The 17939-nt window shown below is 42.8% G+C and overlaps 1 protein-coding gene across 1 annotated transcript in view; it reads right to left on the bottom strand.

Moving 5' to 3' along the window:
• The window catches only part of LOC126278289 (solute carrier family 22 member 16-like), a 224849-nt gene that overhangs the window by 70023 nt on the left and 136887 nt on the right, over nt 1-17939 (bottom strand). The window contains exon 4 of the mRNA XM_049978299.1: nt 2089-2192. Within this exon, the coding sequence (XP_049834256.1) occupies nt 2089-2192 (104 nt within the window). The remainder of the gene's footprint in view (nt 1-2088; nt 2193-17939) is intronic.

Genomic DNA, 17939 nt, shown 5'->3' with positions numbered 1-17939 from the left:
AAGACCACAACAACAACAACAACAGCAACAATAACAACACTTGATGTTGGGTAATCTTATGTACAGGACGCCATCAAGAAATAAATTAGATGGTGTCTTAGAAACATTATGAATTAGGATGGATTACTATTCGCCACATGTAGAAGGCAATGTGTAGTGGACAGGCTTATTTAAAATTGGACTTCTTGATATTATTACAATTATTAAGCTATTGTACTTTTTAATCATATCTAGACACACATGCATGCATGCACACATCCACGCACGCACATGCACAAACACACACACACACACACACACACACACACACACACACACACAACTAAGCTAGGGTTTGTAGTGGGGGGGGGGGGGAGGGGGTATAGAAGTGATGTAAGGTGGCTGGTGGAGATCAGGGCAGGGTGACGGTGGTTACTATGCATCCGGAGGGTGTGGGGAGGAGAGAAGGGAGAGGAGGGAAACAGAGAAGGGGACTGTGCATGCGCAGAGGAGATAGAAGACTAATGTCTTGTCTGAAGTATCTGTCAGTTTTTTATAGAGATTAATCATTAGAAGGAATTGCCAGAGAGATGAATCTATAACTTTAGAAAGAAAATTAATTTAGCTGTTATTTGGAGAAAAATATTAGTCATTCATGTCACAAATGAAACTGATGTTTCCCTAATCACTGCATGTCACTTTTAGTTAGTTATCAGATCCATACAATCTGTAACCACAGTATGATTATTTAACATACTTTGGAGAGGGAAGACATAAGTGAGGAGCCATATTGGAGAAGAAATTCTGAGAAGATTGTGCCCAATGACTGTACACCAAAATTTCATTACAGAAAAAGGGGAGGAGTGTAAAAAATAAGTTTTAGAAAAAAATGAAGTAAATATAAATAATTATTAGCCCTATAGTTAAAAAGATAGTGGCAATATTTATCTTAACGTAAAATTTCCTAAAATAATGGAGAAGAAGTAATTCAAGGACAGTAGTTTTTATGCAGAAAAATGAAAATAAGTGTTTATAAATGTGTGTTACATATCCTTATGTTCATCTTACAGCCAAATGTGGCACTTGCTTTGCTCATAGGTTCATCAGAACTACTGAGCAAGGTGGCGCTGTAGTTAGCACACTGGACTCACATACGGAAGGACAATGGCTCAAACCTGCATCCAGCCATCCAGATTTAGGTTTTCCAAGATTTCTCTAAATCACTTCAGGTGAATCCTGGGATGGTTCCTTTCAAAGGGCACAGCCTACTCTCTTCCCCATCCTTCCCGAATCTGATGGGACTGATGACCTCACTGTTTGGTAAACCCTTATTGTTTTTTTAAACATTGGAAATGAAGGAACAGCCTTCTTATAACCCTTCACCAACTTTGGATGAATTTCCATTGAGGAAAAATAGTTAAAACCAAAGAATTTTGAGACAGCATGGTAGTCCAGCTTGAATAATGTGACTACTCTAGGAATCTATATCAACAGAAATAATTCACAAACAAGCTGACACTTCATTTACAGTATTGTGTCATATATATCAACATGATGAAAACATAATTTAATTGATATACATTCCATCTCTTTCTACCTTGTGCTCTTTGCTACTACAGTGGGTGCAGAAGTCATGAATCACCCGATTTTGCATGTAAGTGAGTGGGCAGGGCCAGTTTGAGAACATTTTTCTGCACAAATGAGTTACTGTTTGGGACTCTTTTGCCTTGTATACAGGTCTTACACTTGGGCACCCCTCGTGGTCCTCTCAGCTTCGTGCCCAAATGGCCACCACTAATTGTGGTATGTCCAGTATAGAAATCTTAAAGTTTTGGCACCTCTGGTACCCCTCCCAGCTGGGAACCACAAGCTAAGGCTTGTGTCACTTGGGCCTTAAACCGGCAATATATTGGATACATTATGTACTACTGAAACAAAGCTATTAACTTCAATGTTGAAGGTTGTTGAGCACAGTGATTTGATTCTATATTACGTATGATATGGAACTAGGACACTCTAATGCCTAATCTCAACAGGAAAATTATAATTTGCACAAAACTATTCATAAACCAAAGTAATAAAAGTAATAAGTTGATTATGAGGTGCCACCTGTTTCCAATAATCATCCATATCACACTACCTCCAGCAGCACTCAGCCAGTAAGCAATTTTAATGACAGTAGGCTTCCATCGATCTGTGCACACCCAGTTGTGCTGAAACAAGCAGACGTTTGTAAGAGAGGAGAATCTTGTAGCCTTGTTACATCACATTTTCTTTGGAACTAACTATAAAATACAGTGGACAAGAAATTATGTGGAAGAATATACATAATAAATATTTAATTTAAATATTGGTAAGTAAAAAACTGATAGAATTACTAGTCAGCACCTTATGTGCTCTCATCACGGTCATCTACATTTAATATCAAAATTCTCATTAATACTGCATGAGTTTTCACTGTGACAGCAGTCACAAACTGTACTGCTGATACATGAACACTCTTTGTCAATGCCATACCACTTATTGCTATACTCAAAACAACAATAGTATGGCGTGTACTGTAACAAATCAACATCATAACAAGTTGGTAGGTTATCAACAGCTCTTTTAGATACTCCTTGTGTGACAGCACTAACAAGTTGGTAGGTTATCAACAGCTCTCTTAGATACTCCTTGTGTGACAGCACATCTAGAAAAGTCAAAGCAATGAATACTGCTGCAAGTGTGCACTGGAAAGATCTGCAGAAGTATTTCTCAAATGGGATAATAGTTTACGAGATAAAAATTTTTTAATACAAAAATATTTTACTGCATACACTACAAATTTTTGCTGTACAATTAAAGTGTGATGCCTAGTTTCAGCTGCTTGCTACAATAATTTTCACTCATAAAAATGAGTTTCACTCATAAAAATGAGTTGAATGTGCATTGAAAAACATCATCATTAGCAACAGTTATGCAATGACATGCATTCGTATTATGGGCCAACAAGACTATCACCATATGTACTTAAAAACAAAATTATGGAAAGATAGATTGCTAGTTTCCATAAAGATGACTTATTGAGCCGCACATAAGCCCGACAAGATTGTTACACATTGAGCTTTGGGCAGAGCCTTCTTCAGAAAAGAAAATGCACACACATTCACACAAGCAAGCACACCTCACTCACACAAATGACTGCAATCTCCGGCCTTTCTGGCCAGAATGCAATGGTATCTCATCTAGTGGCAACAGCAATCCAGAGTGGGGTGGGGAAGGGAGAGGAGTTAGCACTGTCTGGCAGAGAGCACAGGGACTAGATAGAAGCCAGTAAGGCTGCCAGGCACAGTGTCAGGAGGCTGTATGCTGAGGGAGGGGGGAGTGGAAAAAGAGAGAGGCAGAGAAGAGGAAAAAGACTGGTGGGTGCATTGGCAGAGAATTGTGCACCATGAAGATGAGGGGATGTGAACTGGTTGAAGGTGTAGGAGGCAGACGGCAGAAACTGTTGGGTGGAGGGTGTGGGAACAGTAGGTTACTGTAGGTTGAGGCCAGGATAATATTGAGAGCAGAGAATGTGTTCTAAAGATAACTCCCAGTCAGCACAGTTCAGAAAAGCTGGTGGTGGAGGGGAGGATTCAGATGGCCAGGCTGTGAAACAACATTCCATGTAACAGAGGGATCCACTTTCTTCTTGGTTGCAGTTTGGCATTGGCCATTCATCCTGGTGGACAGCTGATTGGCAGTCACATCAATATAAAAAGCTGTAGGAGAGCTGGTATATGACATGGGTGCTTTCACAGGTAGTCCAGCCTCTGATGGGGTAGGATAAGCCTTTGACAGACCTGGAATAGGAAGTGCTGGGTAGGTGGATGGGGGGTAGCTCTTGAACCTGGGCCTTTTCATTGTGCCTGTCTTTAACAAACATGTCATCTTTAAAATTTAGTAGCAATCTAGCCTTTTCATAATACTGTTGATACTCCTACCGTGACTTTCTGTTGTTTGACAGTCTGTAGTTAAAAACTTCATTAATACCAAGTCAGGTTGTAAACCATAATCTTACAAGATGAAGCTAATAAAGAAGAAAAATGGTCAGTTGTATAAGTAGAAATTTTATCAAACACCCATTACATTCAATTATATAGCAGACATTATAGTGAGAAAAGCATCCACTGTCTCTTTTTCCTCACTATAGTATTGCTGTACAATTGCGTATACTAGATATTTGATGCAAAGTTTACTTATGCAACTGGCCATTTTTCTCCTTTATTACCCATATCTTGCAAGATTTTGGTTTACAATCTGGCTAACACTTCATGAAACTTTTAACTGTGCACAGTCCTAGTCTTGTTGGCACATAATGCATGTCACTGCATGACAGTTGGTGCTGCTGATACTTTTCAGTGCATATTCAACTCATCTTTATGATTTGGACAATCTGAAGAAAAAGCAATCAAAACTATTCATCATGATTTAATTGTATAATAAAAATTGTGATCTATGAACTGAAAGTTTTTATATTAAATTTTTTTTATTCATTATGTTACATTAAGATTGCTATCTCCCTCCTGGCATTGTTATGCTTCAACAGCAAAATTTGCCTCAGGTGCAGTATGTAAAGTAGAAGAATTTGGAGACATTTAATGAAAACTGTGATTCTGGTTATTTTAATATATCCAATGTTATGTTACATACTCTATGCAAGATTGTGCAAAGCTATAACTATGCATTGTAATACTGTTAATTTGCTGTATTGATGAAACTGGGGTACAAAAGTGTAACTAAGATGGAGTACAATAAATATTTTTTGATACCTCATCAGTAACAGAAAATATGTAAAAACCACTGTAAACAAATATCTGAACTATGATCTACAAAATTCCTATGTAGAAAACTGATAGCAATTATTATGCGGCTATTCATAAAGATGCAGGATTCATGTTAGTATCACAATCAAATTTGCATTTAAAAAGTTATTAAGAAAAGTAATTCAGACATTGCTGTAAAAAGGTATTTATGTAATTTGGACATAACGATCATAATATTTTGGTATGTTAACTATTGTATAAATTTTGTAACAAAATATAGAACTAAATTCTGTAACCTCCTCTCTAAAACTGAACAAATTTTAACTGTAAACTTTTACAAGCCTTTTTAAAACAATGTATGTTCTCTTACCATGATCATTACAATGTATACAAGCAACAGTGGTAGCAGCCTTGACAAGTCAATGTTATGCCAAGCTTTACGTCCTGAACCTGCACCACTTTGGGGTGCAACAAACAAAAGTTTTAAAGTATTCTACTGTTTTGGCCACTTCATTTTGATTTTATAAATTTGACATGCAGTTCCTGACATACAAAAAGCACACACTGTCTTAGAGGTGAAGATTAATGCAGGGAAGAGGTATACACCTCATACAAGAACACTGAAAAACATATATGTAATGCAAATTGGTCAAATTTCCTTCACTGATGAGGTGATGTGGGACCCTAGCCCTACATGTGTGTGCAACAGCACGTATTGTTGCACAGAAGAAACAACAAAAGTTGCCAAAGAGCTAGCCCCATGCTATACCACCAGAGTGAAATTTAGATGAACCTATGAATGATAAAGCCAATTACCTCTAAAACTCAATTGATACTATTCAAACACAAGCACTGGCCACATGAAAGAGGTAAGTAAATTGAACTTAGTCTCAAAATAGAAAAATAAGTGAGACTCATCCTAGAAGCTATTACAATACTGTGATACCACATAATAATGATACAATTAACAAGATCAGAATTGTTGGAATCTGATCAAACTCTAACATTCTACATTTGGTGGCAGTTATGTTAATCTAATCTGTAAATATACTACTGATTTGTCATTGTCTTTGAGTATCTGCATGGGTAAATTGGTTGGGCTACCTCGACAACATAAATAGCCAGACTCATTACATATGGTTCACAGACCTGTGCATAGTAGGTAAGCAGCACAACTGATGAATAAATGCACACATTCACCAACATTTTGCTGTCTAGCAAGACTAATGTCATTACTAATTGCAGAATCGGGAATAGAATGAATCTGAGTTTCAACAATACACTTCTCGATAAACAAATTTAATAGCTAAATTTGTGTACATGCAAATATGTATGTAATGGCAACAATTATTGCATAAAAGTTTTATAAAACCAACAAAAAATATACTACATCAAGACAAAAGAAATGAGACTGCTTGACATGGCATATTAGTATATGAAAGGCTTTTTCTTTCATTTAGTCATTCTTCCACCATGGAGAAGAGCCTTCAGAAATGTGAGAAGACTCAAGTTATACAAGGGTGTGCTGAAAAGTAATGCCTCTGAATTTTTTATGTGAAAACTCTTACAGCGTTTTAAACAAAACAAACTTTATTAAGATGTTACGTCTTTGTTCTTCACGTGTACATATTTATTTCTCAACACAGACACCCTGGCGACCAACACATTTCTCTGACGAGAGACCAGTTTGTTGATACCATCACTGTAGACTGTTCAGCTTTGTTGATGGGAGCCATAACCTCATATCTGCTTGCACTGCCTCTTCACTATCAAAGTGAGGTCTTCAAAGTTCTGTAAGTTTTGAAAACAGAAGAAAATCAATGGGGCTGAGTCAGGGGTGAATGGAGGATGCTTAATGGCAGTGAACCAAAGGCACCAGGTTGCTGCAGATGTTGCAGCACTCGTGTGTGGTCTGGCAGCCTGAAGGAGAATTCATGTTTTCATGTTTTCAGTTTTGTGAGGGTCTCAAGGTGCAGATTAGGTTAGATCAGATTCAGGTTTTGTTTCATAGACCCAAGAAATGAGGTGATTCTCAGGGGTGTGAAACATGTCAGAAAGTACAACATAGAAACATAAAACATTTGAATATAAGACTTACTATCCTGATTATCTGTCAGGAGATTGTTGAAATAGGTGAATACAATGTGGTAACCTGAAACATTAATGTTTACAGAATTAACACACTGTCAGAACGAAACATTGTTACGCACTATTAATAAATTTATCATACACAAGACACCTAATCTTGACCGTTGTGACAAAGTGCTGTCAAAACTGAAATCTATCAGACATTTTTACTTAAGCTGGCTTAACAGTCTCTGTTAAGGTGTTCATCTATAGAGTAGAAGGAGTTGCCTATCAAAAATCTTTCAAACTCTGTGTAAACCATGCTTTACCTGAAATCTAGTTTTTAATGGCTGCTGGCAATTTACTGAAAATGTGTGTTCCTGAAAATTTGACCCCTTTTGCAGCAGGGAAAGTGATTTTAGGTCTTTATGTAGATTGTTCTTATTTCTAATATTGATACTAGATATTGATTGGAAATAGAGATGTATTACTTGCAACAAATTTCATTAAGGAATAAATATACTGAGAAGCAGTGGTTAGAATAAAAATTTCCTTGGACCGGTTTCTACATGATGTTCTTGAATTTAAACCAAAAATTATTCCTATCACACACTTTTGCACTCTAAAAACTTTTGCTCAGTTTGATGAGTTGCCCCAGAAAATGATGCCATGTGACATAATAGAATGAAAGTAAACAAAGTATGTGAATTTTTTTTATCTTTATATCTCTTACATCTGACATCATTCTCACTGCAAATACAGACTTGTTTAGGCACTTTAGCAATTTTGTGGTATGCCCTTCCCAGCTGAATTTATTACTGACCCCAGAAATTTAATACTGTCAACTTCTTCGATCTGCATGTCTTGATATGTTATTCACATGCTGGAAGGAAATCTCTTACAGGTTCTGTAGTGCATATAGTGGGTCTTCTCTAATTTTAATGACAGTGAATTAGCTTTAAACCACTTATTAATGTCAGTGAAAATTTGATTAGCAGCTATTTCTCAATCTGTACTGGATGTATCATCTGCAAACAAAACAAATTTAGCATCTGGCAAATGTAACAGATGAGGGGTGAATAATGTATACAAGAAAAAGCAATGGACCAAGATGGAACACCACCATGTCACATGTTACACTTCTACAGCAGAGACATGCAACTTGCTTCTCTGAAGCAGCAGAGTTGACCAAGTAATATGCATGATATGTAATACCTCAACCAGTATTGAGCAGAGAATAAAAAATTCAGAGATATTACTTTTCATTACACCCTCATACATTAATAGGTACGAGGAGCCAGTGTTTCTGTAAAGTATGTCATATATCAACAACAAATTATGACTATTGATAATATGGGCATACGGATACCTATTGATATTAGTACTAAATTGTATTATATATGTTTATATAAAGCATGCGAAGTTCAGAAGAACGCCAAATCCCGAAGATTGCCTAAAATTTACAGACGCGCGAAATTTGGCACGGACTTCAATGTCAGATGCCTTTAACAGGTTCCACAACGAAAAATTGTCTCGAAATTTGGTAGAAAATCCAAAGAAATCCTGGTCATATGTAAAGTACACAAGCGGCAAGATGCAGTCAATACCTTCGCTGCGCAGTGCCAATGGTACTGTTACCGATGACTGTGCCGGTAAAGCGGAGTTATTGAACACAGTTTTTCGAAATTCCTTCACCGGGGAAGATGAATGGAATATTCCAGAATTTGAAACATGAACATCTGCTAGCATGAGTTTCTTAGAAGTAGATACCTTAGGGGTTGCGAAGCAACTCAAATCGCTTGATACGGGCAAGTCTTCAGGTCCAGATTGTATACTGATTAGGTTCCTTTCAGATTACGCTGTTACAATAGCTCCCTATTTAGCAATCATATACAACCGCTCACTCACCGATAGATCTGTATCTACAGACTAGAAAATGTGCAGGTCACACTAGTGTTTAAGAAGGGTAATAGGAGAAATCTACCGAACTACAGACGTATATCATTGACGTCGGTCGGTTTTCAGTAGGGTTTTGGAGCATATACTGTGTTCAAACATTATGAATCACCTCGAAGGGAACGATCTATTGATACGTAATCAGCATGGTTTCAGAAAACATCGTTCTTGTGCAGTTCGCACGAAGTAATGGCCACTAGCGACAGGGGATCTCAAGTTGATTACATATTTCTAGATTTCCGGAAAGATTTTGACACCGTTCCTCACAAGTGAGTTCTAATCAAGCTGCAGGCCTATGGGGTATCGTCTCAGTTGTGTGGCTGGATTCATGATTTCCTGTCAGGAAGGTTGCTGTTTGTAGTAATAGACGGCAAATCATCGAGTAAAACTGAAGTGATATCAGATGTTCCCAGGGAAGTGTCCTGGGACCTCTGCTGTCCTGATCTATATAAATGACCTGGGTGACAATCTGAGCAGTTCTCTTAGGTTGTTCACAGATGATGCTGTAATTTACTGTCTAGTAAGGTCATCCAAAGACCAGTATCAGTTGCAAAGCGATTTAGAAAAGATTGCTGTATGGTGTGGCAGGTGGCAGTTGCCGGTAAATAACGAAAAGTGTGAGGTGATCCACATGAGTTCCAAAAGAAATCTGTTGGAATTCAATTACTCGATAAATAGTACAATTCTCAAGGCTGTCAATCCAACTAAGTACCTGGGTGTTAAAATTATGAACAACTTCAGTTGGAAAGACCACATAGATAATATTGTGGGGAAGGCGATTCAAAGGTTGTGTTTCATTGGTAGGACACTTAGAAGATGCAACAAGTCCACTAAAGAGACAGCTTACACTACACTCGTTCATTCTCTATGTTGGTGCACAGTGTGGGATCCTTAGCAGGTGGGATTGACGGAGAACATCGAAAGGGTGCAAAAGAGGGCAGCTCGTTTTGTATTATCATGTAATAGGGGAGAGAGTGTGGCAGATATGATACACGAGTTGGGATGGAAGTCATTAAAGCAAAGACGTTTTTCGTCGTGGCGAGATCTATTTACAAAATTTCTGGCCTCCAACTTTCTCTTCCGAATGCGAAAATATTTTGTTGAGCCCAACCTACATAGGTAGGAATGATCATCAAAATAAAATAAGAGAAATCAGAAAGGTTTAGGTGTTCATTTTTCCCGTGCACTGTTCGGGAGTGGAATGGTTGGGAGATAGTATGATTGTGGTTCGATGAACCCTCTGCCAAGCACTTAAATGTGAATTGCAGAGTAATCATGTAGATGTAGATGTAGATATACACTGTTGCAAAGAATCCAGATCACTAAAAAATAATTAATGAAATTTTGGGAATACATTTGTCTAGGTAACATATTTAAGTGATTTACATTGCAAGATGATATGTTAATGTAAGTACAATATAAGCCATTATAAATGTGAAATTCTGGTAGATTAATAACCACCAAAATGTTTCATGCAAGCATGCAGATGTGGATGCATTGTGTTGTACATGTGCTGGATGACAGCTTGTGCGATGGAGTTCCATGCCTGTTGCACTTGGTCGGTCAATACATGGGTCGTTAATGTTGGTTATCGATGATGCTGGAGTTGTCATCCAGTGATATTCCATAAATGCTTGACTGGAGACAGATCTGGTGACCAAACAAGCCAAGGAAACAAAATGGTACTCTGTAGAGCATTTCAGGTTACAACTGTGGTATGTGGGCAAATGTTATCTGCTGGAAAACATGCTCTGAAATGCTGTTCATAAATGGCAGCAGAGCATGTCAAATAATCAGACTGACATACAAATTTACTGTCAGGGAACATGGGATAACCACGAAAGTGCTTCTGCTGTCATATGAAATCATACCCCACACTATAACTCCATGTGTAGGTCGAGTGTGTCTAGCATGCACACAGGTTAATTGCAGGCCCTCTCCTGGCCTTCTTCTAACCAACACATGACGTTTACTGGCACTGAGGCAGAACCATCTTTCATCAAAAAACACAACAAATCTCCACCATGCCCTCTAATGAGCAGTAACTTGACACCACCGAAGTCAGAAATGGCAGTGGTTTGTTGTTATCGGAATGCATGCTAAGCCGAGCATTGCTCGGAACTGCCCCTGAAGTACTCTATTAATTTTATACTGTTTCTGTGAAATTTCTGTTCATTTTAAATAATTAACTCTGTCCAGACAGGCCTCAAAGGCCCAAAGGTACCAACTAACCACTGTATCATACCGAGCTGATAGGCATCACTGGATGTCGTCAGCACGCCACTCCCCTGGACATTGTCAGTTTTCATGACTGGAGCCGCTACTTCTTAATCAGGTAGCTCCTCAACTGACCTCATGAGGACTGAGTGCACCTCGCTTGCTAACAGCACTTGCAGACCCAGGCGGTGACCCATCCAAATGCACCCAATCCCGACAGAGCTTCACTTCAGTGATCTGACAGGAACTCATGTTACCATTATGGCAAGACTGTTCAGGTTCACTCTAAATGCACTGTTGTTATTAACCACAATTGCCGTTAGAAGAAAAACATATTAGGACACACATGAAAGAATTTCTAGGTCTTTGAAGAGTTTTCTGAAAGTTGTTCAGTTATCAATTTCACACACAAAATACTGACTGAAAGTATGCTAGGGATCCCTTCAGACAGTCAACATAATGAGAGAGACATCAAATCCAAAGTGGCATACTGAGCTTTTTTGCTTGACTTTTACATGCGCTGGTGCAATATCAGTTTATTATCAATTAGATACCTAGTATTCACACATGGATCCTCATCCATTGTTTGACTATTTTTCTCTACTTCTGGCAGATTTAAGTCAGTTTTATTTGCTTGGAATCACATAATGTGACTCTTTGTAAGATTGAGGGTTAAACTGCTTGCTGTGAAGCAGTTGGAAGCCTCTCCCATTATTACCTAGCTATATTTGGACCCTTTATCAATAAACTAATGCCAACAGTGAACATAACAGTTTTTGATGTCCCATGTGATATTATGTAAGTCACGTAATGGAGTGTACCAAGCACTGGACTTGCAGGCACCAAATTTTGTATTTCCCTACTCTGAATTTAGTCCTGTTCAACAGCTACATGACCACTCTGATAATCACTGTGAAGAGCTATGAAGAGGGTGCATAGCGTTGTATGACATGTTTAAACAGATTTTAATGTTGCTGAGCAACAGTTATACACTAATTTTTAAATGAACACACCACCATTTGACTATATTGTTGTTCATTTAATGGCATGAAGATGCATGCACTTTGGCGGCAATCACAGAAGCGTCCTCTATCGAAGTCCGTGCCATCTGCAAATACTGTTCCACCTGTGGCACCCAGGTGCATGCATAAAGACGAATCATGTCTGCCCTCTGTCAGAACCCACATTTGCAGGCATGTTGCCAGGCATGTCATTATGGATAAAATGTTTCCTAACAGAAGAAATTAACGACAGCAATGAGTCCCAAGCCTTGTCCAGTTGAAAACTGCCGTCCCAATCTCATGCTAAATGTTCTTCCACAGATTCTTTAGTTACTGAATCCTCAAAGGATCTCACTGGGGTGAAAATATTTGTGGCAGAATAGTCCATAGAGTGCCCTGTGGTAATACGATGATACACATCCTTCGAAGTCTGCAGATTATAGTGCCTGGGCTACCCTCAGGGAGTAATCTAAGGTTTTGTAACACCTCTTGCTGTCACTGTTGCTGTCTGTCTGCTTGCCTGCTGGCCACTGTCCTCTGTCCACCGTCACCACCGCCCGGTGTTCGCCGCTGTCCGCCATCCGTCTGTCTGTATGTCGGCCGCTGTCCCTATTTTTGTACATCCGTCTGCCTGCCTGCCTGTTAGCCATCGCCCTGAGCTCGCCGCCACCGTCCAGGGCTCACCACTTCTGCTGCCACCGCCGCCACCAGCTGAGGATCCTGGACCACCCCCTTTTGCTATTGTCGTACAGCCGCTGCCCAGACCACCTTCACTGCCTGCTGGACAGGCTGCCACTCCCTCGCTGCCGCTGCTGCTGCCGTAACAACCACTGCCATCCTTCACTACCACTGCCGCCACCATTGCCATCACCTCTACCTTCACCCCCAACTTGCACACAACCACCACGTCCCAACCCACCACCTCCTTCATTTTCACCTCCCCCTCAGCTGCTCCAACCATCATCACATGGAACTCATGCGCTGCCCCAATCCCCATCCTTCCCTCCCTGTCCACTCCACTCCTGCACTGTTTTTGGCCGTCACTTCCTATGATTCTCCCTCACCCTTAGCTGTTACCCCATTGCCATCTTTAGACTTCACACTACTTACTGCACCTCCAATAACAGGCTCGGAGCCAGCATGGATTTCCACGCACTGTGCCACATTCTCTGTGACATCCATGCACCTGCCTCCTGCATCACCTGCCCCTCAGGGAGGACCTGCCCCCCCACCACCTCACCCTGCAACCCATCCTCCAGCCCCCTCCCCACCATGCCTATCTGAGATACCTGTTAAACGCCCCAATGTTGACCCCACCCCCACCATCTCCACAAAGAAAACCCCTGATCCCCATGACCTGCCCATCCCCATGGATGCGACCCCAGCCCCCACCCCTACAACCCCTTCTACCCATGCCTTCATCCTCTCCAATCCTGACCCTAAATTCCTCGATATCCACACCCTCTTCCTGGCCATCTGTAAATACATTCCCAATGCCCCCATCTCCCTTGTCATTCCTCGAAAGGACTTGGTCATCGTTAAATCCCCCAATGCTTCCTTACACATCGATCTCCTCTCCACAATGCCCCATATCCAATTTGTCCCACGAGCCACCCTTATCCCCTACCACACCCCATCCTCTCCCTGAGAGCCTCAACCTCCCCGACATCTGCAGCCCTTCACCACCATGATCACGAAGCTTAGGTCCACGGTCATAGGGGCTGAGGTGTTGGCGGAACTCAATTGCCATCCCAACACTAAAACCTGCTCGGCCCATCGCATCTTTAATGATGCACCTCGTCACCAAATCCTCCTCCTCCATCGACCACCTCCTTACAGAGGGACCCCCAATCTACAATAGATGTCATAAAGTGGACCCCTCCACCCCCCACCCCCCTTCCAGTCCTACCGCTGACAACATTGCCTAAAATACAACGACCATGCCACTGCCACCTGTAAGAGCCCGCCTACCGGTCCTCACTGCAAAGCTGCCCACTTCTTGAAGAACTGCCCCAACCTCGCCTCTCCCCCCTCCAGTAATACCTGTAACGAACTGTATCCTACCTACTCATCGAAATGTAAAGCAAAATCTCCTCCCATCACCCCTGAGCTCACCGTCCCTGTCCACCCTGCTGATGACTCCATCCACCCCAACAACTTGCTCCACATCATTTGCTGTGTCACCATAGTTCTCCAAAACACCCACCCCTTCCAACACCCCCACATCCTTTCCCAAATTGTCCTTGCTGCCTGTTCCATCTTCCACCTCACCACCTTTGCCACCTACTCCCACAACCGGGCCCACTTCACCTTCACCCCCCTCACCTTCCTTGTCTAAATCTCCCCGGCCATGGCATGACAACATTACAGCATCCTTTACCATAATATCCACTCCCAGCACACCCACAAACTCCTCTTCCTCCACAACCTCCATCGACACCATGTGTATGCCTTCATCCTAAATTAAACCTTCCTTCAACCCTGCATCTCCATCTCCACAGCTACATACGCCCTCCACCGCACTGATAACCTGAACCCCCTGGTGTGTGGCGGGGTTGCTATTGGCCACCTCAAGCACCTCCCTGTTCCTCCCCAACCTCTTCTCAACAATCCTGCTGAGCATCTCACCCTCTGCCTCTTCTTCTCCACCCTTATCGTCACATGTGCCACCATCTACATCTGCTCTCGTACCCCCAACCTGCATGATTTCCTGGCCCACATTGACCGCAACTTTTCCACTTATGTTATTACCGCAGGCCTCAATATCCACAGCTGTGCTCCTCCCGAATTCCGGCTGTGGGATTGGTTCATCACCACCCTCCAGGGAGACTTGGTCCAGGGACACTTGGTTCCTCTCCCCCAATACACCTGTCCTGAATCTAACACCACTCCCAACGTGATCCTAGCCTCTCCCCACATCCTTGGGGGTGTCACTGTGGATGTCCTTGACCTAACTGGCAGTGACCATGCCGCTGTCCTCCTCACTATCTCTGGAGGTCGCCATCCCCGCCCCGTTCCTCACCCTGACATTCCCCCTAAACTTGTCCACTACTATTCCTGCACCAACTGGTGTGCCTATCAGGACTCCTCACAAACCCAGATCGAATGCCACGACCCTACCCTCCAATCTCCTGATGACATCTCCTGAACTGCTGTCTTCCTCCACCAGACCTTGTCTGACACTGTCACAACTCATATCTCTAACAAAGCCATCCACCCTTACCACCCAGCCCTGTCCCCACAGGCTGTCCTTCTCCTTCGTGAATCCTGCTGCCTTTATGGATCCTTCCTCCCACTGTTCCTGTCAACAGACATGCACACAGCTCAAGGCTACACTCCCAATAAACTCTTCCAAATATTGGTCTGCTTTCCACTGCCTTACTTGGAACCACCCTATCTTGCAGTACCTTCTCCTCCTTGACAACCATCCCTTTCCTGACAACCTCAGTAAGGTCAACCACTTTGTCTCCCACCTGTCCAATGTCTTTTCCATTCCAGATGATCCCCAATTTGATTATTCGATCTTCCCCAATGTCATTGAATGTACAGATACCTCCACTCCTCCCCTTGCTTTTATCTTCCAGTACTTGGGCCACACAGCACCGTCAGGACTTAACACTTCCATCACTACACAGTACATCAGCCTCCATACTAAATGCAACACCACTCCCAGCCACAACCGTGTTACCTACCGCCATCTCAAACACTGCTCTCCCTCCTTCCTTGCAGCCCTCTACAATGTAATCCTTGACACTGGCTTCTCGACCTGTGGAAAACCTCCTGTATTCTGATGTTCTCCAAACAAAACAAGCCTCCATCTGATGCTTCTTCCTATCGCCCTATACTTCACATCTCAGTGTTCAGCAAGCTCTTGGAATCCATCCTTACCCGGCACATCCATCACCACCTCCACTGACACCACCTCCTCCCTAACACCCAATGGGGCTTTCGACCTTCCTTCTCTGCTGATAACCAACTCCTACGCCTCACTCATCTCCTCTCCCTCCAGCTTAACTTCCGTCGCTCCACCATTTTTGTCTCCCTAGACCTCTAAAAGGCCTATGACTGTGTATGGCATCCCGGTCTCCTGTATAAACTCCTGACCTATGCCCTTCCTATCAGCTATGTTCATGTGATTGCCTCCTTCCTCCCCCACTGCCCCTCCTATGTTACCATCCATAATGCCATTTCCTGCACCTTCTACCCTCCATGGGTGTGCCCCAGGGCTCTGTCCTCTCCTCTACCTCATGTACACGGCACATATGCCCCAACCTCCACCCCCCCCCCCCCCTTTCTGGTCAATCTCCTGCAATATACTGATGACACTGTCTTCCTTGCCTTCGCTCCTTCAATGGTCCCAACGCCTTCTCCAGAACCACATTGACCTTTTTTCCACATGGTGTAACCAGTTGCTCATCAAAAGTCCCAGGCAATCATCGTAGGTCATACCACTCACTCCTTTTGGCTACTTGATTTTTCCCTTACCATCTGCACTCGTCCTGGCCACCTCTCCCCCACCCTCACCTATCTAGGACTCACCACTGACAGCCACCTCACCTGGATCCCTCATCTCCGCTACAGCCAAGCCAAAGCCCTTAACTGCCTCCATCTCCTTAAACTCCTCTCAGGCCAGACATGGGGGTTGCACCCCTCTACCATGCTCCACACCTACAAAACCTTAATACATCCCAGCCTCTGTTATGCCAGTCCTGCCTTGATATCCACCCCCCCCCCCCCCTCCCTCTATGACCTCATTCCTTTCCCCCATCTGCTCCTTTTTCTTGAACATGTCTGCATCCTCTGCACTTCCCACTGACTTGATCATCCTCATCCCCTGGTTGCTCCTCTCGTCTCCAACCCCCAGCAGCTCCCGTGCCTTCATAGTTGTGTTCCCCCAACCTTCCACCTCTACACCCTTCGTCTCCTTTCCTGAGGTGACTTCCATCAACTTCCCCTCCTGGATGATGCCCTCTCTCCCTCCATTTATCCCTCCTATCAATTATGATCCTCCCCTCCACCCTCTTCTCCTTTTCCTGGGATCCTCTCTCCCCCTACCCATTACTTGACTCAATCCCCCCCCCCCCCCCCCGAAGTCCTTTTTCTTTCCCCTCTACTGTCTTCCCCACATATTTCTCGCGTCCGCAACACTGATCCCCCTTTTTCTGTGCCCTCTCCCTCCATCGCCCCCCCCCCTTTCTCCTTTTCTCTCCTCGCCCTTTTTCCCCTCATCGGTCCAGATCATCCCCGCCCCCCCAACTGCTGCCACGAGTCCTCTATAGTGCTGTTTTATGTGCGTGTTCAGTGTTGTGCGTTTGCTGTCAGTGTTGCGGATGGACACCATATTGTGGCTAGGTGAGCTTTTAAACTGTTGTGAACAGGAACCAGACTGTTGCCGTGTCTTTTAATTGTACCTGTCTATTTACTAAGTGTTTCAATCAGCATCACCGACGCTTTATTTTTATATTCTCTTGGCAATTTTTCGCCTTGTTCCAGTTTCAATCAGTCACCATATTATCGCCTGTTTTTATTTTTATGATATCACCTAATTTTGTTTTTAACTTTTCTGTAGACTGCAGAGCGGCATATTGCGCTGCTGCCAGCACGCCCCCCCTCCCCCGCCCCTCCTCTAGGGGGGAATCGAAATCCAATAAAGAAAACAAAATACGATGACCACTTACGGCCGACTTATTGGGCTGTGAAAGGCAAGTGTAGGGCTCATGTTCAACGCACCTTACGTGGTCTGTGCGTATCCCCTGACCTATGTAAGCTTTGCCACACTGGTAAGGAATTTTGTAAATCCCGGACTTCTGGAGACCCAGCTTGTCCTTTCCTTTACTGAACCGAGAAGGGCACTATACTTCGCTGGAGGCTGGAAGATTACTTTAGCTTGATGTTTGCTTAGGTTCCTGCCTACTGTAGACAAAAGGTTGGC

This window comes from Schistocerca gregaria, chromosome 6, assembly GCF_023897955.1.
Source record: "Schistocerca gregaria isolate iqSchGreg1 chromosome 6, iqSchGreg1.2, whole genome shotgun sequence".
Classification (NCBI taxonomy): Eukaryota; Metazoa; Arthropoda; class Insecta; order Orthoptera; family Acrididae; genus Schistocerca; species Schistocerca gregaria.
Note: the sequence above shows the minus strand (reverse complement) of the source record. Positions and strands in the feature narration are given on the sequence as shown.